Source organism: Scyliorhinus canicula, chromosome 5 (genome assembly GCF_902713615.1).
Source record: "Scyliorhinus canicula chromosome 5, sScyCan1.1, whole genome shotgun sequence".
Classification (NCBI taxonomy): Eukaryota; Metazoa; Chordata; class Chondrichthyes; order Carcharhiniformes; family Scyliorhinidae; genus Scyliorhinus; species Scyliorhinus canicula.
The window spans coordinates 95221797-95247767 of record NC_052150.1 but is presented as its reverse complement, the minus strand read 5'-3'; the positions used below and the strand labels follow the sequence as shown (position 1 = coordinate 95247767).

Sequence of the window (25971 nt, the reverse complement as noted above, 5' to 3'; positions counted from 1 at the left end):
CTGATTTGTTGTGGAACAGAGGAGTGAGCGGATAGAATGTAGGGCATCGGGGATAACCTCTTGCCATCGGGAAATAGGGAGATCTCTGGACCGGAGGGCCAGTAGTATGGTCTTCCAGATGGTACCATTCTCCCGCTCGACCTGTCCGTTACCCCGAGGGTTATAGCTGGTCGTCCTGCTAGAGGCAATGCCCCTGTTGAGCAGAAATTGACGCAGCTCGTCGCTCATAAATGAGGACCGCCGATCGCTATGTATGTATGTATGCGGGGTAGCTGAACAGGGAGAAGATGGAGAGGAGGGCCTTAATGACGGTCGATGTGGTCATGTCGGGGCAGGGAATGGCGAAGGGGAAGCGGGAGTATTCGTCGATTACCGCCAGGAAGTAAATGTTGCGGTTGCTAGAGGGAAGGGGCCCCTTGAAGTCAATGCTGAGACGGTCGAAGGGGCGGGATGCTTTGATCAGATGTGCGCGCTCGGGGTGGTTGAAGTGCGGTTTGCACTCTTATCCACCACAGGTAGAACATCCCAAACCCGACCTGTGTCGATATAGCACCACTTTGGCTTTGTTGAATCCCGTACGCTTTTTGCCAGCTCAGCTCCAATTTCCTGGTTTATTCGGAATGTGTTCCCCTCCCATTCGCAGTTGCGCATCTCCCTGGCCCACTGCAGAATCTTCTCTTTTTCCACCAACTTTAAAAAAAAAATCTTTTTATCTCCTCATTTTCCACATTTTCATCAATAAACAACCAAAGAAAAGACAAACAAAAACAAATACAATAACAATCCCCCACACACAAACCACACCCCGCTCAGTATACAGACCAAGACATCCACCCGTACGTTCCAGATAAAAAACACAAATTAACAATCAATCCGTAAACAGTGTAATTAAATACAACAATACCGCCAACCCCCCCTAATGTTCAAAGGCAACCAATCCTCGGAAGTACATAATAAACAGCCCCCATGAATTGTGAAACCCTTCCTTCATCCCCTTCAGCTGAGACTTCACCTTCCCGAGAGTCAAAGCAATTCAAGTACACGGTTCCCTCCCACCAAGCCGTGTCACAGAGTGGAGAAGCTGACCTCCACCCCAATAGGACTCACCTCCAGGCAATCAACGAGGCAAAGGCTAACATCTGCCCCCACACCCTCCTCCTGCCTGAGCCGGTCCAACCCCCCGGAAAAGGCTTCTAGGAGCCCTTGGTTCCAGGTTCATGAGCACTACCCTCGAAATGACACTGGAAACCTCCCTCCAACAAACCCCTCAGGTTTCTTATTCCCCGTAACTATCCTAACGGGGGGGGGTTCCTATCCACCATCATCATAACTCCAGGCCCAGCAGGCTTGGCCTGCCCCGTCTCATTGTTACCTTTGAGTGTCTCCCCTTTTCTCTCTCTCTCTCTCTCTCTCTCCCCCCCAAAGAATCCTCCCATCCACTTTCTCTCGCAAACACCTCACCCAGTATTGGTCCCCTCGCCCAGCTTTTCATACTTCCTCGGCCCATTGAAACCTGTTCTACCAGGCTCAGATAGCTGCAGCCCCACCCCCCACCACACTCCTGTTCACTGGCCCGCTTGAGCTAGCCAGTGTGGCGGTGCCTGCCAGGCCTCACACCCGTACCCTCTGCCCGGTCCCAGGAAAACAAAGAAATTCCCTTCGACACACAACCCCAGTGTAAACACACAAACCCCAAAGGACCATCATTGCAAAAGAAAATTCCAACTCTTACCTTGTCCAAATAGGCAACTTCAACTCATTTAGCACATATAAAAACATGAGATTAAAAAATAGAGCTACATACACTCATCCACGTACCCTCAGTCCAAGACCAATCCTCAGCCCATTTCTCACTTCTGCCCCAGCTCTTCTGCTTTCACAAACACCTCCGCCACTTCCACCATCTTGAAATAAAAGTCTTTGCAGATGTAGGTCACCCTCAACTTAGCTGGTTACGCTATGCCGAAACGCACCCTGCTGTTATACAGTGCCGTCTTCACTCGGCCGAAGGATGTCCGCCTCCTCGCCAACTCCACTGTAAAGTTCTGGTATATACGTATACCAACTCCAGCCCACTGCACCTCCCGCTTCTGCTTTGCCCAAGACAGGACCTTCTCCTTCACGCGGTACCTACAGAAATAAATAATCACTGCTCTTGGCGGCTCATTCACCTTTGGTTTAGGTCTCCACACCCTATGACCCCCAATCCAGTTCGTACGCAGATGGACCTTTTCCCCTCCTCCAACAGATCCGCCAATATCCTGGCAAAATACTCCATCGGCTTCGGGCCCTCCACCCTTTTGGGCAGGCCCACGATCCTCAGTTTTTGCCGCCTAGATCTGTTTTCCAGGTCCTCCACTTTGGCTCGCAGACCCTTGTTGGCCTCCACCATCCTCTGCAGCTCCTCGCCCAATCGACGTGAGTTGATCTGTGTGTTGCGACAAGGCCTCTTCCACTCCCTTCAGTTTCTCACCCTGCTCCTCGGACAATGTCCTCGACACCGCCGACTTCACCGGGGCAATTGCCTCCTCCACTAGCACCTTGAATGCTGCCATTATATCCTTCCTCATCACCTCCATGTGCCTTGTGAACTGTTTTTCCAAGTGCCACAACCATCACTTCGGTCATCTTTTCTGCCGTGAACAGTACGGCCCCACCCAGCGACCCAGCCTCCGCCATCCTTCCAGTTGCAGAGCCGACCTTTCCACTCAACACCGAGCCTTCATTCACCCCCTTCTTCACAGCCGTTACCTTTGTATTTTGGACATCCTTCTTCCTTATGTCTTCCTGCATTTATTTAGTGAAAACGAAAAATTGCCCCTGGGACCGGCATTAAATTCTAAAAAATCAAGCCTCGAGCAGGAGCCATCCAACATGCAACCTCTTCCTACATGCCGCCACTCGAAGTCCCTTTCTCCACAAACTTATGGAGCCTCACGATCATCGTCCACGGCGGCCCTCGCACTCTAGGCTTCTGCCTCAGAGACCCGTGTGCTCTGTCCACTTCAATGGCCTTATCGAACACCCCCTCTGCCACCAGCCCCGCCCTCTTGGCACTTGCACCTTCCACTCCTTCAGACAGGTCCACTATCTACAGATTCTGCCTTCTCGATCTATTTTTCTGCTTTCAATGTCTTGCAAAGGTCTCCTAAGAGCCCTACCTCCACCTCCAATGACACCACCCGATCGCTGTGGTCCGATATCACCCTCTCAATCTCTCGAATCTGTGGCCCTTGTGCCTCTAAACATTTCTCCACCATCTCCCATCGAGCCTTTCAGAGATGTCACAGCCCTTTCGATGGCCTTCGAGTGATCCTCCTGCATCTCCTTGCTCTGCTGGCGGAACTGTTTCTTGATCAAGGCCATCGACTGTTCCATCTGGGGCTTTCCAGCTTGCCTTTCATGGGGCTGGTTTAGTACACTGGGCTAAAACGCTGGCTTTCAAAGCAGACCAAGGCAAGCCAGCAGCACAGTTCAGTTTCCGTACCAGTCTCCCCGAACAGGTGCTGGAATGTGGTGACTAGGGGCTTTTCACAGTAACTTCATTTGAAGCCTACTGGTGACAAAAAGCGATTTTCATTTCATTTCATTTCCCCCTCTGCCATCCTTCCATTGGCTGCTGCGCCACAGGTCTCTTCCAACCCTTTGGCCAGGTCTTTCACTTTCTGCCGGGTTTGGTAACCAGCAGACATACCACTCCTGGGGGGGAACTCTTCCGACCTTCAGCTACACTTCTCTGTCAAATTTGCACCCAATTTCGAGTAAAAGGAGCTCTTTTCTGTGCCATCAAGCAGGAGCTGCCCTGTGTGTGACCATTGTTAGTCAAGGACAGTATTACGGTGGCAGAAAGGATGTTTGATGAGGACTCGTTTACTGAGGTAGTATGGGCTGAGGTTAGAAACAGGAAAGGAGAGGTCACCCTGTTGCGAGTTTTCTATAGGCCTACGAAAAGTTCCAGAGATATGGAGGAAAGGATTGCAAAGATGATTCTGGATAGGAGCGAAAGTAACAGGGTAGTTGTTATGGGGGACTTCAATTTTCCAAATATTGACTGGAAACGTTATAGATTGAGTACTTTAGATGGATCCGTTTTTCTCCACTGTGTGCAGGAGGGTTTCCTGACACAGTATGTTGATAGGCCAACAAGAGGCAAGGCCACATTGGATTTGGTACTGGGTAATGAACCAGGACAGGTGCTAGATTTGGAGGTAGGTGAGCACTTTGGTGATAGTGACCACAATTCGGTTACGTTTACTTTAGCAATGGAAAGGGATAGGTATATACCACAGGGCAAGAGTTATAGCTGGGGGAAAGGCAATTATGATGCGATGAGGCAAGACTTAGGATGTATAGAATGGGGAAGGAAACTGCAGGGGATGGGCACAATTGAAATGTGGAGCTCGTTCAAGGAACAGCTACTGCGTGTCCTTGATAAGTATGTACCTGTCAGGCAGGGAGGAAGCAGTCGAGCGAGGGAACCGTGGTTTACTAAAGTAATTGAATCACTTGTCAAGAGGAAGAAGGAGGCTTATGTAAAGATGAGACGTGAAGGTTCAGTTAGGGTGCTCGAGAGTTACAAGTTAGATAGGAAGGACCTAAAGAGAGAGCTAAGAATAGCCAGGAGGGGGACATGAGAAGTCTGGCAGGTAGGATTAAGGATAACCCTAAAGCTTTCTATAGGTATGTCAGGAATAAAAGAATGACTAGGGTAAGAGTAGGGCCAGTCAAGGACAGTAGTGGGAAGTTGTGCGTGGAGTCTGAGGAGATAGGAGAGGTGCTAAATGAATATTTTTCGTCAGTTTTCACGCAGGAAAAAGACAATGTTGTCGAGGAGAATACGGAGTTACAGGCTACTAGACTAGAAAGGCTTGAGGTTCATAAGGAGGAGGTATTAGCAATTCTGGAAAGTGTGAAAATAGATAAGTCCCCTGGGCCGCATGGGATTTATCCTAGGATTCTCTGGGAAGCTAGGGAGGAGATTGCTGAGCCTTTCACTTTGATCTTTATGTCATCATTGTCTACAGGAATAGTGCCAGAAGACTGGAGGATAGCAAATGTTGTCCCCTTGTTCAAGAAGGGGAGTAGAGACAACCCCGGTAACTATAGACCAGTGAGCCTTATTTCTGTTGTGGGCAAAGTCTTGGAAAGGTTTATAAGAGATAGGATTTATAATCATCTAGAAAGGAATAATTTGATTAGGGACATAGATAAGTTGCTGAGCTGGGATGAGAGGTGGCAAATGGAGTTTAATGCAGAAAAGTGTGAGGTGATTCATTTTGGAAGGAGTAATAGGAAGACGGAGTACTGGGCTAATGGTAAGATTTTTGGTAGTGTGGATGAGCAGAGAGATCTCGGTGTCCATGTACATAGATCCCTGAAAGTTGCCACCCAGGTTGATAGGGTTGTTAAGAAGGTGTCCGTTGTGTTAGCTTTTATTAATCGAGGGATTGTGTTTCGGTGCCATGAGGTCATGTTGCAGCTGTCCAAAACTCTGGTGCAGCCGCATTTGGAGTATTGCATGCAGTTCTGGTCGCCGCATTATAGGAAGGATGTGGAAGCATTGGAAAGGGTGCAAAGGAGATTTACCAGGATGTTGCCTGGTATGGAGGAAAGATCTTGTGAGGCAAGGCTGAGGGACTTGAGGCTGTTTTCGTTAGAAAGAAGAAGGTTAAGAGGTGACTTAATTGAGGCATACAAGATGATCAGAGGATTAGATAGGGTGGACAGTGAGAGCCTTTTTCCTCAGATGGTGATGGCTAGCACGAGGGGACATAGCTTTAAATTGAGGGGAGATAGATATAGGACAGATGTCAGAGGTAGGTTCTTTAGTCAGAGAGTAGTAAGGGCGTGGAATGCCCTGCCTGCAACAGTAGTGGGCTTGCCGACATTAAGGGTATTTAAATGGTAATTGAATAAACATATGGATGATCAGGGAATAGTGTAGATGGGCTTTAGAGTGGTTTCACAGGTCAGCGCAACATCGAGGGCCGAAGGGCCTGTACAGCGCTGTAATGTTTTATGTTCCCACCATGGCCGCCATCGGAAACAGCTGTTGCCATGTTTGACCACACCAACGTTCTCCAATGCCGCGCCACTGTTTTCCAGCTGGGTAGCACTCTTCTTACCCAGTTCACTTCCCATCTAATTATTTGTGGCCAGAGCATCGTACCCCACAGATCTGTTCCCTGTCTACTGACTTGACCCCTCGTCATGGCAGCTTAACCAGTTTAGTCACAACCGTGGTGCCATATTTGACTCTCAGAATGGGTGCTCTTCATATATTCATGCCTATTTTCACCTTTGTGACATTGTCTGACATCACCCCTGTCTCAGTGCACGTGCTGTTAAACCCTCATTTGTTATGTCTGGACTTCACTTCCAATGCATTCCTGGTCAACCGCTAACCTTCTACCCTCTAAATTTGATGTCACCTAAAACTCTTAAATGTTCACCTGTGCTCGCTGACCTACGTTGGCTCTCAGCCAAGCAATGTCTTGATTTTAAAATTCTCTTTGTTTCAAATCCTACCATGGGCTCACTCCTCCCTAGCGCTGTTATCTCCTGCAGCCCCACAATCCTTCCAAGATATCTGCCCTCCTCTAATTCCGGCCTCTTTAATCATTGAAAAGGAGGATAAATAATTTCAGTCTTCAGGTCCATTTATTCACAGAACCATCAGACAAGCACATTAGCCCCTCTTCCTGTCTAATCTATTCCTGCTGTAAGTTTGCAACACATTTTATGGGGCCCACAAGAGCCGGAAAACAGAGCATGTTGTGTCACACGTGACTGAATTAGGCGGGATGCAATTATTTTCAATTCCAGATGGCGGATTGAGATGCGAGATAAAGTCAATATCATGTTTGTGGTATGTCAAGTTGCACTAGCCTGTGGCAGGTTCATATTTATAATACAGTACATTCTTCATGAATATTCATTAACTTGAAATAGTTTTCAATAAAGTTCTATCCTCAGGATAAAGACAGAAGTGTATGAGAATCTTGTGGCTCCAGGCTCGCTATTGTTTCAAGGTGCCATGCACCGGTCACCTTTATGAAGTTGTGACTAACATGGGCAAGCTTCCATCTTGAACTCTGCACAAGGCAGTGAGTTTTAAAGGTTGGTGTTCAGGTGTGGTGATTCTGCAAGCGGATGGGTGAGTCAAGCAGAGATTGAAAGATGGATGAAGGGCCTAAAGGGCTGGATCAGTGCTAGCAATGGTGTGGTCCTGGGGATGGAATTGAAGGTGCAGCATGGCAGAAAGAACCGTCATGGTCAAAGGTACTTGATATAAGGGTAGGTGCAGAATCACGGTCAGGTATTGTATGGTCTTGGGTGGGTCACGTGAACAAGCAAAAGAATGGAAAATGAGACGGTTCTGGGTCAGAGTGAGCATTGGGCTGGTCGTGGGTGTAGGCATGGAGGAGCAAATGTGAAGGAGAGTTCTTGCTGTCCAACAGAGGTTTCAAAGCCAATAGCATGCAAATCTAGAGAGGGAGCCTGGTCCAGACACACAAAACTAGGGAAGGCATTGATGAACATAGACACTGGAGCATCAATGCATCCAGAGGACAAGAACAAACAACTCCAGATGTCGGAGAGGTGATGTTAGAGGATGTGTTGGGAAGTGAGATATGTTGGATTGTTCATCAAGATGTGCAGCCATGCCTATTTGCTGGGGACCCCATGCTAATGGCCCTCAAGGTTACAGCAGCAGTGATTCCATAATGTGACTGGCGACATGTGGCATCTAACAAGCTGCCACATGTAGTTGCATAAGGAGGTAACTGATGCCCTATACTGTCGTACCAATGGTCTTATCCGCTTCACCACCTATAAAGGCAGCCAGGCTTCACGTTTTGTGACATTGCTGGGTTTCCTTGAGTGCAAGGTGACATTAACTGGCTCGTATGGCCTTTAAACCTCCCTGGGAACAGTTGACTGCATGTGTAAATTTGTAAAGGGTTTTATGCCATGAATGTACAATTAGTGTGTAATACAGGAAAAGAATAATGAAGGTATGAGCCTGATTCACAGGGAGCTGTCATGATGCATACATCTTGCTCAACCCACAACTCGAGCTTTTTGAAACCCCAGGGCAGGCTGGTGGCTGGATCCTCGGTGACGAGGGCTATCCCCTACGTACATACCTGATGATGACAGTGAAGCATCCCCAGAGTGAGGTAGAGGAGTACTACAATCAAGCCTATGTGCCCACCAGATCTGTCACAGAGCACACCATTAGTCGTCTTAAAATGTACTTCCGCTGCCTAAACCAGTTGGGGTGGGGGTGGGGGGGTGGTTATGCAGTACACACCCCAGAGGGTTTCATGATTATTAGTGGTCTGTTGTGCACTGTACAACCTGGTGCTGCAACGTGGACCGATGTTGCAAGGGAAGAGCGCAAGGAAGATCAGCCTTCCTCTGATGAAGAGGATTTTTCAGAGCTTAAGGAGGAGCCCATAAATTCAAATGAGCCTTTCACAGATGCCAGAACCATGGAGACACGGGCAAAGGACAACCTGATTGATCTACACAAGGCTTGCACAACAATTACTTTTCTGGACTTCCGGTGGTGGCCATGGAGGAGTAGGTCGCACATTTGATAGCTCCCGCCTGTGACTCGAAGCTCACTTTCGCGCCCTTTTCTTTTTTCAGAATCTCAGAGTACTGACTTTTAGACAATTCATTCACTCGACACATTTCAATAGCGTCTTGTAACTTAAGATTTTTTTGTCTTAACAAACGTTCTCTGAGCTTTTCGTCTATGATCCCAAAAATGATTTGGTCTCTGATCATAGAGTCTGATAGTATAGAAAAGTTACATTTGTGAGTTTTAAATCTATTATGAAGCAATCCCATCTTTTTGCATAATTTCTTCAAGATAAATCTTTCATATATTTCATTTACTTGAGTCTTGCAGTGCAGATCAAATTTCTCAATGACAACATTATATTTTGTTTCATCTTCTTCCGTTGAGAATTGAAAGGAGTTATACAGTTCAATAGCTTGTGGACCAGCCATTGTTAAGAATAATGCTAGTTTTCTATAATCATTGCCATTGTCTAAATCAGATGCAGACAGATGTAGCTGAAACTGTTTTAAAACGTTCCTGTTTACATCTAGTTTACCAGATATCCTGAGCTGTCGTAGAGATTGAATTTTCTCCATGAGTTTGGGATTCTTCTGTATTGTGAAGTAGCAGGTCTGGAAACAGGTCTGTTCTTCGAAGTCTGAGTGGCGCGCTAGTTTTTTGATGTTAGAGTCCATCTAATCTATCTGAATTACTCTAGCATTATCCTGGTACCATGTTGTATTCCTTGCCTTTTCCTTCAAGATAGCTAGATATGTAGTTTTGGCAAAGAATATAAAAATAAGAAGTTTGAATCAAAATCAATTTATTTTACACTACTAAACTTGATTAGGTTTGCACACTTTACTGAGTAACAGATGCTAAACTAATAATACTGAATCTGTCATACAGTAATCAATATTCTATCTAAATAGTAAACTACACTATGACTTGACCTCGTGCTAGACCTCTACAATCAATTCTCACTCTGCTCTCATCAGCTTCTCATCACATTGAGAACAACTTCAATTTCCCCAGTCTTTCCACATAACTGAAGTCTTCTGCACTGTAATTCTATGATTCTTTCTGGTGCCGTTCCAGTAAATCTTCACTGGACCCTCTCTAAAGCTTGGATATCCTTACTAGGTATGGTGCCCAAAATTGGCCACATTATTCTGGCTTGGACCTAACCACTCACCGAGAAAGTTTTAACCTAACCTCTTTGATTTTGTACTTTATGCCTCTAAGTTGCCCTCATTAGAAAAGAGAAGGTTATGGGGAGATTTCATAGAGGTCTGAGGCATCCAAGTCAGGCGACCCTGACCTACACAAGAAATCCAGGTACGACCTCCACAAAGCCATCCGAGATGTCAAGAGAGAATATCAGACCAAGCTAGAGTCACAAACTGGCGTTACAGACTCTCAGTGGTTGTGGCAAGGCCTAAACAACATCATGGACTACAAAGCAAAGCCAAGCAGCATCTCCAGCAGCAGTGCTCCCCTCCCCGGTGAACTCAATGCATTTGGTGCAAGCAGGAAACCAACGATCCGCTGTTGAGTGCCCCAGCAGCCCATAACACACCCATACCCATCATCACAGCTTCCAAAGTCAGATCGGCTTTCCTGAAAGTGAACCCTCGGAAGGCGACGGGTCCAGCCGGGATCCCTGGTCGTGCACTCAAAGCCTGCACGGACCAGCTGGCAGATGTGTTCGCGGACATCTTTAACCTGTCCCTACTCCACTCCGAGGTCCCCATCTGCTTTAAGAAGACCACCATCATATTGGTGCCAAAGAAGAACCAGGCAACGTGCCTCAATGACTACCTTCTGGTGGCCCTGACTTCAGTCGTAAAGAAGTGTTTGAGAGGTTGGTCATGAAGCGCATCATTTCCATACTCCCAGAACGCCTTGATCTGCTGCAATTTGCATATCACTGCAACTGGTCCACAGCAGATGCCATCTCCCTGGCCCTACACTCATCCCTAGAGCATCGCGACAACAAAGTACTCCTACGTCAGACTCCTATTTGACTACAGCTCCACCTTCAACACCATAATCCCAGCCAAGTTCATATCAACGCTCCAAAATCTAGGACTTGGCTCCTCACTCTGCAACTGGATCCTCGACTTTGTAACCCACAGACCACAATCAGTAAGAACAAACAACAACACCTCCTCCACTATCGTCCTCAATACCGGGTCCCTGCAAAGCTGCGTACTTAGCCCGCTACTCTACTCCATGTACACACACGACTGCGTGTCAAAATTTGATTCCAACTCCATCTACAAGTTTGGTGACGATACCACCATGGTGGGCCAGGTCTCAAATAACGACGAGTCAGAATACAGGAGGGAGATAGAGAACCTAGTTGAGTGGTGCAGCAACCACAATCTATCCCTCAATGCCAGCAAAACTAAAGAGCTGGTCATTGACTTCAGAAAGCAAAGTACTGCACACACCCCTGTCATGCACAAACAGATTCAAAAACTGCTTCTTTCCCGCTGTTACCAAATTCCTAAATGACCCTCTTATGGACTGACCTCATTAACCCTATATGCTTCACCCGATGCTGGTGTTATGTAGTTACGTTGTGTTCCTTGTGTTGCCCTATTACGTATTTTCTTTTATTTCCTTTTCTTGTCATGTACTTAATGATCTGTTGAGCTGCTCGCAGAAAAATACTTTTCACTGTACCTTGGTACACATGACAATAAACACAAATCCAAATCCAAGCATCCTGTCTGTATTTTAACAGGCTGATCAACACATAATGAATTGGGTACACTAAATTTCTTTTTTTTAAAATAAGGTTTTGCTCTCTCCTTGTTCATCTCCCTACAAGTTAATCATAGAATTTACAGTGCAGAAGGCAGCCATTCGGCCCATCGAGTCTGCACCGGCCCTTGGAAAGAGCACCATACGTAAGCCCATGCCTCCATCCTATCCCAGTAACCCCATCTAACCATTTTGGACAGGGCAATTTATCATGACCAATCCACCTAACCTGCACATCTTTGGATTGTGGGAGGAAACCCACGCACACATGGGGAGAACGTGCAGACTCGTACAGATAGTGACCCTAGCTGGGAATCGAACCTGGGACCCTGGAGCTTGAAGCAACTGTGATAACCACTATGCTACCATACTGTAATTACCAAAACCTTTCTGTATGTCTCAAAGTTTCCCAGTCTCTGACATTCAGCCTGTAATTGCTATGATTTATCACAGTCTCCTTTTTGAACAGGGTTACAATGTTTGCAATCCTCCAGTAGCCTGTCATCATTCCATATCTTAGGAGGTTTATAAAATGATAGCTTGAGCCTCCATAATTTCCACACGTCCTCATTAACCTTGGATGCACCCATCTCCACCAAGTGACTTTTCAAAATTGAACATGGTCATCCCTCCCCTATTCATTAAAATCTTATCTAATTTTTCTTCTACCTGGGCTGGGTTAGCACAGGGCTAAATCGCTGGCTTTGAAAGCAGGCCAGCAGCACGGTTCAATTCCCGTACCAGCTTCCCCGAACAGGCGCCGGAATGTGGCAACTAGGGGCTTTTCACAGTAACTTCATTTGAAGCCTACTTGTGACAATAAGCGATTTTCATTTCATTTCATTGTCAATATGGACAGCATCTGCTTCTTTGGTGAAAACAATACAAAGTGCATATTTAGTGCCTCAGTTATGCCCTCCATCATCATAAATCCTTCGATACCTAATCAACTCCACCTGTCCTTTGATTACCCTTTTCCTATGTTTTTCTTTTGGGTTCTCTTTGTCATCCATAAATCTGTTATTGTGCACGCTCTTTGCCCTGCTTATTTTTTTCCGTTCTGTCCTGCACTAGTCTTGGTAGTGCGATAACTAGAGACGAGGGTGCCATGAGAATTCCCACACTCAATGAATGGTATATTCACTTAAAATGCAGATGAAGCCTCGGTTTTGTGTCTCATTGGAAAGACGATGTCTCTGACAATGCTGCATTCTTACAATATGACGCTGATAAAAAATGGTATGATATAAGAGTGACCAAGTGTGCTAATTGACAATGAAAGATTCAGCTGCATATACCTGCATATCATAGAAATGTGAACTTATTGTCAGAATTATTATTTATTTATTTTTATTTCCAATTAAGGGGCAATTTAGCATGGCCAATACACCTAAACGGCACATCTTTGGGTTGTGGGGGTGAAACCTACACAGACGCAGGGAGAATGTGCAAACTCCACACTGACAGTGACCTAGGGCCGGGGTCCAACCCGGGTCCTCAGCGCCGTAGGCAGCAGTGCTAACCACTGTGCCGTCCCGTTGTCAAAATTATTGACTGCAGTGTAAAGCTTGCCAATTCATTGCCACAATCATTCAAGCACACAATTTTCTTGTACCAATAGGCGTTACTAACACAATGAGCTAATGTTTCATTTTTATATCCTTCACAGGTGGACAGAACTTGCTGCAATGCTGGAGGCCAGGAAGAACCATGGATTAGTTTTTGTAAATGATAGAATCTATGCTGTTGGTGGACAAAATGGACTTGGTATGTTTGTTTTTTATACACACTGTATCAAGATGCTGCCATTCACTGTATCTCTGGTGCTCCCATTCCTGCTGTACAACATGCAGATTCGTCTTGTTTTGCCAGATTGCTGATGGTATTTTGTCTGGTTTGCTTTTCAGATTGTGTTTTTTTTTTTTTACATGCACGCTTCCTGCCACACTTGCCACGCATTCAAAGTCTCTGCACCAACATTCAGTTGGTGATCAGGCTTTTCACATTGGTCACATTCCCGGCTGCTTGCTATTATGTGCATGCTCAGCTGTAACATTATGAACTCGAGTTGACGCATTCAGCTGCTCTGCTTCTTTTACAGCCAGCTCCATGGAGTTTGCAATGTAGCTTTCTGAAGAGCGAGGTTAGCCTCTGTCAGGAGGCCTTTCTTGATTGCTTCTCTACGAAAGTCCACAGACCAACCTGTCACGGAGGATATAATTCAGTACTTGATAGAATTCACAATGTTCGTGAGTTTTTTAAGTACTGCAACACAATTCAATAAGCTGTGACCACAATTCAGTAAGCTTTAAGATACTGATGGATAAAGATCAGTGTCGTCCTCGGGTGAAGGTGTTAAATTGGGGGAAGGTGAATTACAACAATATTAGGCAGGAACAGAAGAATGTCGATTGGGGGCAGATGTTTGAGGCAAATCAACATCTGGCATGTGGGAGGCTTTCAAGTGTAAATTGATGTGAATTCAGGACCAGCGCGTTCCTGTAAGGATGAAGGATAAGTATGGCAAGTTTTGGGAACCTTGAATACTGTGAGCCTAGTCAAAAAAAATTGGAAGCATTTGTCAAGGCTAGGAGACTGGGAACACACAAAACAAATATGGATTACAAGGAAAGTAGAAAGAACTTCAGCAAGGAGTCAGGAGGACTAAAATGGGTCACGAAAAGCCATTGGCCAGCAGGATTAAGGAAAATCCCAAGGCTTTTTATGAAGATTGAGAGGATTGGCCCATTCAAGAACAGGGAAGGGAATCTATGCTTGGAGCCAGAGGAAATGGGTGAGATATTAAATGAATACTTTGTGTCAGTATTGACCAAAGAAAGGACTTGGTGGGTGATGAGTCTGGGGAAGGGAGTGCAGATATTTTGGGTCATGTTGAGATTAAAAAGGAGGTATTGGAGGTCTTGGAAAAACATTAAGATAGACAAGTCCCTAGGGTCTGATTGAAATATCCCAGAATACTGAGAGAGACAAGGGAGGTAATTGCTGGGGCCTTGAGAGAAAGCTTTGTATTCTCACTGGCTACAGGGGAGGTCCCAGAGGATTGGAGACTAGCCAATGTTGTTCCTGTGTTTAAGAAGGCTAGCAAGGAAATCCAGGTAATTACAGGCCAGTAAGCCTTATGTCAGTGTTAGGGAAATTATTGGAGAGGGTTCTTCAAGACGAGATTTACTCCCACTTGGAAATAAGTGGACGAATTGGTGAGAGGCAACATGGTTTTGTAAAGGGGAGGTCGTGTCTCACTAACTTGATCGAGTTTTTTGAGGAAAAGACGAAGATGATTGATGAGGGTAGGGTGGTGGATGTTGTCTACATGGACTTCAGTAAGACCTTTGACAAGTCCCTCATGGCAGACTGGTACAGAAGATGAAGTTGCACAGGATCCGAGGTGAGCTGACAGGATGGATACAGAACTGGCTCGATCATAGAAGACAGAGGGTAGCACTGGAAGTGTGTGTTTCTGAATGGAGGGCTGTGATTAGTGGCGTTCCTCAGGGATCAGTGCTGGGACCTTTGGAATAAATTGTGGTTTGATTAGTATGATTGTGGACGACACAAAGGTTGGCGGAATTGTGGATAGCGACAATGACCGGCAGAGGATACAACAGGATATAGATTGGTTGGAAACTTGGGTGGAGAGATGGCAGATAAAGTTTAATCCAGACAAATGTGAGGTAATGCATTTTGGAAGGCCTAATATAGATGGAAAATATACAGTAAATAGCAGAACCCTTAAGAGTATTGATAGGCAGAGGGATCTGGGTGTACAGGTACACACGTCCCTGAAAGTGGCAACGCAGGTGGAGAAGGTAGTCAAGAAGGCATATAGCATGCTTGCCTTCATTGGCTGGGGCATTGAGTTTAAAAATTGGCAAGTCATGTTGCAGCTTTATTGAACCTTAAGTTAGGCCGCATTTGGAATATAATGTTCAATTCTGATTGCCACACTACCAAAAGGATGTGGAGCCTTTGGAGCAGTGGCGTGCAGAGGTCTGGTGATGCCCGGGGCAAATCTTGAGTGTATGCCCCAAAGACTCAAGTATAAGGCCTAATATACTGAGAAATATTATGAGAAAGGAAAACATTTTGAATATATAAACACAGATGAAACATGAAATAAACGCTTTATTCGATTTTAATATAAATCAATCAAATTTATTAAGTTCTTTTCCCCAAATGATACCTCCTGTCACAAAACACCTGAACTACTTCACTTTTTACATCAGCTGTGAGAAATTCTTTTTCAATGCTTATTAAAGCCAGGTTGGTCAGTCGCTCCTGTGACATAGAAGACCTCAGATATGTTTTTATTAATTTCAGTTTTGAAAATGACCTTTCACAGCTTGCGACTGAAAATGCGATTGTAAGCAGTAATCTGTATGAAGCACACAGCGTCGGAAAGACATCCCTCCCATACTGCAGTAAAGACTCCAGAGCACCTTTAGGATCAGGGGGAACTCTATTCCCTCCAGCTCGAAGGAGCACCACAAAATCAATAATTTTGTCATATAACTGAATTGCAACCACATCATTGTCATAATAATTTGCAAAGTCTGAACATTCCTTTTTTAATTTCTCTCTTTCTTGTTCATCTTCAATCTTCAATCACTACTGAATTTAAGTTCAGAAGAAAAGAAAATCGGTCACTGAGTCTTTGAAGACGGACACTGCGGTCTTCAATTTCAGTTTTTAATCTGTTCACAATCTCTACCATTACTCTATTCATTTCTTCTTGTGCCGTCAGTCCACTATCTCTTGCTGACTCTCCAGGCATTATTCTTCTTCTCCTTGTTCGTGCAATTGGTATTCCCCAATTTTCACAATATTCATTGGCTAAATCTATTGCATTGTGGATAATTTTGTCATTCTTCAAATTCAAGATATGAATAAGTCCTCTCAGATCACAAGAAGCTTCATGGAACCCCATTTTCGGATCCTGCAAACGTTTTGAGACTTTCTCCACTGATGATAAAACTGAGTACCAAAAATTGAATAAAGCTATAAACGGGAACTGTTGAATAGAGTTCAGTAGCGATCCTGCATCAGATTTAGTTTCCCTTGAAAATTCTCCTTCCAGCAGGTGTTGAAGGCTTGCAATAACGTTGTCACACTCTTCATGGATTACTTGCACAGCATCATGGCTGGAACTCCATCTTGTGTCACACTGTCTTTTCACAGTCCGAGTGACAAATTATTTTAACACTTCCCAACGAGAAGTAGATGAAGAAAAAAAAGTAAAGAGTTTTTCTAGAATGCCAAAAAATGTAAAAACAACAGGTTGCACCTCACTTGCATGGACACAGGCCAAATTGAGGCTGTGGTTCTCGCAGTTCACAAACACAGCTTTTGGGTTAACTTCAAGAATTTTTTGTTGAACACCTCCTCTCACTCCAGCCATAACTGCTGCGTTATCATATGCTTGACCACGACAGTCATTCATGGAAATTTTGTCGTCTTCCAATTTTTCCTGAATTTTATTTACCAGGCTGACTGCATCTTTCTTGTTGACTTGAAAAAAATCCCAGAAATGTCTCCTTTATTTCTACTTTTCTGTTTTCATCAATATGAACGTAACGCAGAATTTCAGAAACCTGATCTTCATGGGCAATATCTGGAGTTGAATCCAGCATTATGCTAAAATATTTTGCGTCCTTAATTTCGGAAATTATATTTTTCTTGACAGTTTCACCAAGAAGATTGATTATTTCGTTTTGAATTCTGTTGGACAAGTAGGTGACACTTCTGGTTTCTCTTTCCCTCTCTGCAAGTGTTTTGCTAAGATGTCATCATATTTGGCCAAAAGTCTGATTGTTGCTAGAAAGTTTCCTGTATTTTCACTGACTGTCTCCCCTGGCTCTGATAACCCAGATATTCCTTCTCCTCGATGTCCACGATAGGCCAGATTCTGTTTTGCCAGAAAGGATATAACCTCGACAATCCGTTCAGTTATAGCTTTCCATCTTTTCTTTTCAGCAGACATCTGCTGTTGAAGTTCAGCATCTATCGTAGTTGAATGATGGAGTCGAACTACGAGGTTCAGGTATTCCCTCATGTGAGCTCTATGAGAAGGGCTTTTCTCATGGTCAAGTATTGTTGGATTTAATTTTCTCCAAGTGGAGAAACCGTCTTCCTTTCCAAAGTTTGACACAGACGACAAATGCTCCTTTGAAAACAAAAAGCAAACAAAACAGTAGCATGCTTTCCGATATGGAGGGTATAACAACCATTTTCTCTCCACAATTTCTCCGTTTGTGGAAACTTTATCAAACCACTGTTTGGAAAATGATCTCCCATCCTTCTCAGCAAATGGACCACTTTTATTCTGATATCTTTCAGGGCCATGTTGTAATATTGTCATCTTCAAATGATCTGGAATCTGTTTCTTCAAACAGCCAAAATCGCTTCTTTGCAAAAATATGCTAAAATCTTCTTTATTTTCTTCACATGGATCATCATCCTGACAACGAGACTGAGGAGAGAGAGTATTATGTTCTGACCGAGCTGAATACGTATCAGAAAAATCCTTCTCTGCACCCACATCATCTTTTACTTCTCCAGGTTCTCCTACTTCTTCTTTACTTTTTATCCATGCATCTAATGCCCCTCTTTGATGGGACTCTTCTTCGACTCTGGCCCTCTTTTTTTTCCTGTTCTGTGCTCCACTCGGTTGTACACGAAATGCTCGTAACATTTCATTTTCTATCTCAAAAACCGTAAGACGCATGAGAAAATGGGAAGAAAATGGTAAACGATCGGTCAGTTGCAGACGGATAAACCATATTTAATTTCTTTGTTCCTTCGTATCAAATTATTTCACACTGATTCTCCACTGATATATCATATATATCAATTTATATCATAGACTTGCAAATTAGTGGTATCTGTATTTGAATATTAGCATGTTAAGGAATAAATGTCTCCTATTCCGAGATTAAATGCCATAGCAGTCCTCTGATCATCCAGGCTTCATTCTTGCTACATCCCACGTAAATATTTCATTAAATATCACCAAAAAACCTATAAAAAACATAGTTGCACCTGTTCTAGAGCTATTCACTGACCTGAGTAGGTAAATGAACTAATCTAGATACACAAAAAGCTGAAGAAAAGATGAGTTATGACTCTAGGAAACGCAGGAACGAACAGCCACAGAAGGGCCTGTTCTGTGCTGTACTTTTCTATGTTCTATGTCTGCTTGTTGCTTTTGATGGTTGCACCACGTACATCATGCGCATGCGTGTGGGGGGATGGGGAGAAGCACCATTTTCTCTAGACAGAAAGGGTACACCATGTTAAAGGAATAAAGGGCTAACAACTGCCTCTGCAGTGTGGTGAGCCTCCAAAAATTGATTTATCACCGCTGAAATTTAAAAATTACTATCTTATTTCCTTCTCTGGGGCAGCACGGTGGCCTAGTGGTTAGCACAACCGCCTCACGGAACTGAGGTCCCAGGTTCGATCCCGGCTCTGGATCACTGTCCGTGTGGAGTTTGCACATTCTCCCCGTGTCTGCGTGGGTTTCGCCCCCACAACCCAAAAAATGTGCAGAGTAGGTGGATTGGCCACGCTAAATTGCCCCTTAATTGAAAAAAATAATTGGGTAATCTAAATTTTAAAAAAAAATTAAAAAAAAAAAAAAAATTGTTTTCCTTCTCTGATTGGATGCCCCCATCCAATGGATGCCCGGGGCCAATGCACCGTCGCCCCCCCCCCCCCCCCCCCCCCCCCCCCCCTCCTCCTCTGCACGCCACTGCTTTGGAGAGTGTACAGAAAAGATTTACCATGATGTTGCCTGGCATGGAGGGGATTAGCTATGAAGAGAGGTTGGAGAAACTTGGTTTGTTCTCACTGGAACGACGGAGGTTGAGGGGCGACCTGATAGAAGTGTACAAGACTATGTAGGGCATGGACAGAGTGGATAGTCAGAAGTTTTTTCCCGGGGTGAAAGAGTCAATTACTAGGGGGCATAGTTTAAGGTGAAAGGGGCACGGTTGAAAGGAGATGTATGAGGCATGTTTTTTTTTTAAGAGGGTGTTGGGAGCCTGGAACTTGCTGCCGGGGAGGTAGTGGAAGCAGATACGATCGCGAGTTTTGAGGGGCGTCTTGACAAATATATGAATAGGATGGGAAAAGAGGGATAGGATGGTCCCTGGAAGGGGAGGGAGTTTCAGTTCATACGGGTAGCATGGTCGGTGCAGGCTTGGAGGGCCGAAGGACCTGTTACTGTGCTGTAATTTTCTTTGTTCTAATATAATGCACAATTATTTCTCCCTCTTGGTTTCTTTTAGGAAACCTAAATCTTTCTGCTATGACAAGTGGCTGAGGAGAAAAATGCATCCCTGGGACATTATAATGTCTTTATATGATTTTGTGCCAGGTTTGTCAGCCAGAATCAAGCTCCTTAGTGAGCCAAAGGTTTAAAGTCCTATCACACTTAAGAAAGTTGCACCTTTCTATCATTTTTTATTCCATTTGCAAAGACAAAAAATTCAAAACGTTCATTGTAAGAGTTCCATGGTTCAACAGTCTTATCAAAATGTCCTGTAGGTCCGGTAAGTGTGCCCATTTTTAGCCTTTTATCTTCTTTCTCTGTTACTGTGTTGCCATTTTAAATGTATTGCCACTTTAAAACCATCACTCAGCTGTCTCTGCAGTTGCTTGTTGAATCTCTGTGCTCTTTCCGTGCTTTTTAGGGAGACCTGCAATCGTGGCTAGGTTTTCTTTAATTTTTGGAGACTTCTGACTTTTTTTAACGACTACAGGCTTTCTTCTGGATATTTTATTAGGGACTACAGTATTTGCAACCTGTCAGTTTCTTTGTTGTTTATTTCCCATGCTTTTTCGGGATGCTACCCTGATTTAACTTGAAGCTGCTTCCAATGCCAGTCTTTTTCACAAGTAATTTTTTGCTAGCTCTTTGCTGTTATTTTTTTTTAATGCTAAGTGTTTTTTTAACTTAAAGTAACAGCACTTATGATGACCTTTCTTTTCAAATCTTCCGGACAGCTGCAACTCTTTGTTTTTTTTATTATACTCTACAGGTTTCTTTTTGTTTCAACTCCACAGTTCCCTATATTTAGCTGCCAGCCTTTTTTCTTGGGCAGTAGAAATCTAACTTGGAGTTCATGTGAAAATTTGTTTTCTTTAGTTTCACTTTGAGTGGCATCACGCAAAGGTCCTTGTCACCAGTTTGTTATGTTTTTGATCCTGGTGTCTTTCAAGACCAATCAAGACACAAGTAGACATACGAGGTGATTAACATTGCAACTCTTTATTATTGTCTTAGTTAGACTAATGAGAAAATATGGATCCTGCAATCACACAATGCACTGGCTTGCAAAGTACAGCAAGCCAGACAAAACATATAATACATAACAGAACCCCTTTTAATCTGAACTGGATAATATAGGCCCAATTCTCCGGAAACAATTCTCAGTGTGGTAGCGAGCGGGAATTGCCGTGAGCTTCCCGGAGCTTGGCCCAACGAAGCCTGCAATGCAGTTCAACGTCAACTGGTCCACTTAACGAGGCCTCACAGGCTTCTTGACGCAAATGAAGGCTCGCCGCTGATTCGCCGGGACCGCACTCGCCAGTCCCCCACACTAACTAGATCGAGCAGTATTTAAGTTGCACTTGCTCAACCAACCCCAGTTAGCCTGCAACAATGGCGCCGAGGAGACCAGGCCAAAGATTCGGGGACGCTGACCTGGGGAGGCTCCAGGACGCGGTGGAGACCAGGAAGGATGTTGTATTCCCCGAGGGTCCCGGAGGGTGAGCCACAAGGCAGCCAATGCTGCTTGGGGTGAGGTGGCGCAGGCCATAAGCTCGAGTAGTATGAATAAGAAGACTGGCCAGCAGTGCAGGAAGAAGGTCACCGACCTACACCAGGCAGCAGGAGTAAGTAGATGCCCCCCTTCTGCCCCCACGGGAGCATCCACCCCCCCAACTCTCCATGCGACCCTCCCTTCCCCCACCTTCACACCCTCTCTCCCAACCATTATGAACCAAGTGTGAGGTTAACAATGCCCTATCTGTGTCTCTGCAAGAAAAGCTCTCGCACAATCGATGGGAGAGGGCCCAGACTGGTGGTGGGTGCTGCACATAAGAATCGTCATCCCTTTCGAGGAGCAGGCCCTGAAGGTGACTGGGGTGGCCGAGGATAGATCAGCCACACAGAGGCTGGCGGATGCCGCAGAGGTGAGGAGCCACCGGGCTCCACCCGGGGGAACTGTCAAACATGAGTAGTGATTGCCTCACTGACTGACCCATCTCTCCCACTGATGACATGTCCATTCTCCCGCAGGTCCTCCAGCCGATGGAACCGGCCCATCCCGGGCGGCACCCTCTCCTGACTGCCAGGAGAACACCTCGGAGGAGAGCGGCTAGAATGCCACCTTGGTTGTGACACAGCTGTCACACCCCCCCCCCCCCCCCCCCCCCCACCAGCACAGATGCGCACACCTCGGTGGGAAATATCAGTGGTCAGGAACCCCCGGGTAAGACAGCAGTCAGAGGGCTGCTGGATCCCAGGCTGATGCAGAGCCTCTGGAAGTGATGAAGCGGAGCTGATGGAGATGATAGGGAGAAGCCTGGACTTTAAGAGGGAGTTATCACCATCGCTCCAGCAGATCCAAATCCGCTTGGAGGAGTCCCAGAGGGTATGGGCGCAGGAGATGGCACCGGCAATGAATGGCACTGAGGCCAACACTGCTAAGGTGGTGACTGCAGAAGAGCCTGGTGCACAACGTCGGCACCATTAGTGAAGGTGTCCAAGGCATCGTGCATTCGGTAACGGCCATGACTGAGGGCCTCTGCAAAATGACAGCCTCGCAGGGCAGGCCGACCTTGATGAGGTTCTGCGGGACATGTCAGGCTCTCAGATGGGCATGGCTGAGGCGCTGCAGAGCTTGTCCCAGTCGCAGGTGGGCATGGCCGAGGTGCTACAGAGCTTGTCCCAGTCACCGAGGAGCATCACTGATGGTGCAGTCCATGGGGAACCACCAGGGCTGGCAGAGCCAGATGGTGCAGGGGCAGCTGGGGCTTGAACCAGCTGCCTCTCTGGCCCAAAGTGGACCCGAGGGCCCTCAGGGCACCGATCGGGAGGAGGGGGCGCTAAGTGCCAGGCCGGACCCCTCCCATGGAATGGCAACAGTGGCCACCAGCTCCCCTGAGTTCCACCTTTCTGATGCCGTGTATCGAGGTCAGCACATGGGACTGGGTAGCACGGCTGTGCATGTGCCGCCGACAAGTGCGCTAGGGCCCTCCGACCTCCGAGGATGCCCGTCAGGAGCATCGAAGGCAACGGGACGAGGTCGGCAGCCTGCACCTCAGATGTGCATCCTGGGGAAACACCTGGATTCAGTAATGGAGCTAGGAAGGCCAAGCACATTGAGGATCACTGAGGGCACCGGGGGAAGGGGTAGTGGTGGTGATGGGGTGGGGGAGGGGGAGGGGAGGGGAGGTGGTCTTGTACAGAACAATAAACTCCTTTTCACACAACCATTATCATGCCTTTGCCACTTTCTTCCGCAATGCGGACTGACCTCTGGACCCTTTGCCGATCTCTCCAGGCAAACCCCCCCCCCAATCGCCCTTCTCCCCCCTTCCCATGGTGCTCAACCACCCTCTGGCCGTGGGCATGTCCCTGGAACTGTGTCCCATCCCCTGGATGTTCAGATGTTGAGTGTGTGGCGTTGCCTCCTGCATTGTTCAAGCACAGTGTTCCAGCATCAAGGGGTGATTGGAATACTAGGCAATGACTTCCACATCAAGGCCTGCCAACCCACAGTATTCCACTTGGAATCTGTGACGTGCTCACTTAATCATGATTGCCTATTCCCTATTGGCAGTAGCCTTCAGCCGCGCAGCCAGAGGTCTCAGCAGTCGGTGGGGTGTAAGGGTGATCGGTGGGACAGATGGGCAGGGAGAAGGGTTGACCCCGGTACGGGTACACATGATTCAGGGGGTGGCATGATGGTGCCGCCAGTGATTGCCACCCCTCAACCCACCCCAATGACGACCCACCCTGGGGAGGGTTCTCCAGCCGAGCCCTCTCCCCCAGCACTGGGGTGGCAATCCCAGCAGCCTGGGCTCTTTGCCTGTGAGCAAAGGTGGTTACTCACCTCCTTGGCTCCCCACAGAAGCCCTTCCATCAGTTTCACGTTTTTCAAAAGGAGTACTAATAGGCACCATCTTGACCACTAGCTCAGGAGGCCATTGGATATGTGGTGGCCCTCGTTAATTGAATGGAAATGGGTTTAAGTGGTGATAATTGGTTTCTCGCCACACTACGGCGAGATCCCGATTTCGTTTCTGGAAGCCGTTGCATCGCAAACTGTTTGCCGCCTGGTGCAGATCTCGTATTTGGCCTCTCTCACTATTCATCGGCCTCGTTACACTTGAGCATGAGCATATCGATGCTATAGAATCGCACCCTATGTTTTTCTCGCATGTCCTCATGCATTTCTCCAATCTTTCAGTAGGTTGTCATGGTAACATTTTTGTGAGATGTTCTGAATAGTGAGTTAAATGTATTTGGTGTTCGCCCATTTTTGCATCAAATCCCACTGAGGCATCCACTGTGCCTAGCTGGCTCTTTTGAATGTAAACTGTTTAGCCTCACTTATTTATTTGTCAACAGACTTCACCAACTGACTTGCAGTACATGGGTCACCATTTTCTACCCTTTTGTGCCCCAGGAAGTTGTGGTTTGATAATTGATCCCTTTTTCCTATCTCGGGGTTGGCCAGTGGAGCTACTGATCAGAAATCTTTCCACTCTCCACAATCCCACTTTTGAAATTAGTTTCATACAAGGTTCAGCAGGGGGAAAAAAATAACTATCGTGTATATGTTAGAGACAAGGTAATTAATCTCCTCAATCATTGTTTTAATGCCTGGTCAAGTTAACATATCAATTCCCTCGTTCTCCCAGCAACTCTGGTATTTGACTCAGGAGGAGAACTTTTAACTTGGACAAGTGCCTTACATTTGAAATTAGCGGGCAACACGGTGGCACAGTGGTTAGCATTGCTGCTGACGGCGTTGGGAACCCGGGTTCGAATCCCGGCCCTGGGTCACAGTCCGTGAGGAGTTTACACAGTCTCCCCGTGTCTGCGTGGGTTTCACCCCCACAACCCAAAGATGTGCAGGATAGGTGGATCGGCCAGGCTAAATTGCCCCTTAATTGGAAAAAATAATTGGGTACTCTAAATTTATTTTAAAAAAACATTCAAAATTAGCACCTGAAGATTAACCATATCCCAACACTTTTTCATGCAAAAAGCCATAAACCCAGAAAAGTGACTGTTACTTTATCCTCCCACCTGAAGCCTTTCATTGATCCAGTGTTTTTTCAACTTTCTTTCCTGGGCTCCACTTTTGCCAACTGCCCAGCCTTCGCACCCAAGCTGGCCGACCTTTCGGGCCCATGGAACGTTGGTCCTCCCGATCTCGCTCTTTGCGTTTTGCCTCCTCCAGCTGGGTGAGACAGGAGGAAGGAAGTGCTCTCCCGGCTGCATCAAAACAGAGTAACTGAGCTCATAGAAGAAGGACGCATCCCTCACACTCTCGTTGTCTCTCTCATTAATGCCACCCCTGCTCCCATGTCTGGGCTATCCATGACCATCTCAGTTTTGTTCTCTCCCCAGGTTCGATCTCGTCACTGACCATGTGGAGTTTGCACATTCTCCCCGTGTTTGCGTGGGTTTCGACCCCACAACCCAAAGATGTGCAGAGTAGGTGGATTTGCCATGCTAAATTGCCCCTTAATTGGAAAAAATGAATTGGGTACACTAAATTTATTTAAAGAAAAGTTTTTCTCTCTCCTTATCAATGTTCATCTCCCTACAAGTTAATCATAGAATTTACAGTGCAGAAGGAGACCATTTGGCCCATTAAGTCTGCACGGCCCTTGGAAAGAGCACCCCACCAAGCCCACACCTCCACGCCATCCCCGTAACCCAGCAACCTCACCCCACCTATTTTGGACAATAAGGGCAATTTAGCATGGACAATTCACCTTAGCTGCACATCTTTGGATTGTGGGAGGAAACCGGAGCACCCGGAGAAAACCCATGAAGACTTGGGGAGAACATGCTGACTCCACACAGACCATGACCCAAGCCGGGAATCTAACCTGGGACCCTGGAGCTGTGAAGCAACTGTGCTACCATGTTGTCCTAATCCGCATTTCCCCCTATGTCTTATTTTCTTCTCCATGCGTGTGCCGTTATTTTCCCTTTTCAATGTCTCTTTTATCCATTGTCTCTTTTTCTCCTGGGTTTCTCCATATGCATGACTCTTTTCCCATTTTTCCCTTTATCACCAGAAATGTATTTGTTTTCCTTGTTTCTCTTTCTGTTTCTATCTGGCCCAGTCACTCCTCCCTCCTTGTTTTCTCTCCTTGTTCCCCTCTCTTTTTTTCCCCTGTTCCTAAACGACTCTAATTTCTAAATCTGTCCGCCAGTTTTGTTTTTCATTCCCAGCATCATGTCGGTCTCAATTACTTCACCACTTCTGTATGTCAAAGTAGAATTTGAGTTACAAAGCTATGTAGGGTGATTGACACATAGATATTGAGAATTAGTGATATAGACACAGAAAGAT

At 46.0% G+C, this 25971-nt stretch overlaps 1 protein-coding gene across 2 annotated transcripts in view; it reads left to right on the top strand.

Annotated features, from left to right (window-relative positions):
* klhl7 (kelch-like family member 7) overlaps positions 1 to 25971 on the top strand; it is a 64331-nt gene that overhangs the window by 30960 nt on the left and 7400 nt on the right. For both annotated transcript variants that reach the window (XM_038797416.1, XM_038797415.1), the window contains exon 10: positions 13017 to 13114. In XM_038797416.1, the coding sequence (XP_038653344.1) occupies positions 13017 to 13114 (98 nt within the window). The remainder of the gene's footprint in view (positions 1 to 13016; positions 13115 to 25971) is intronic.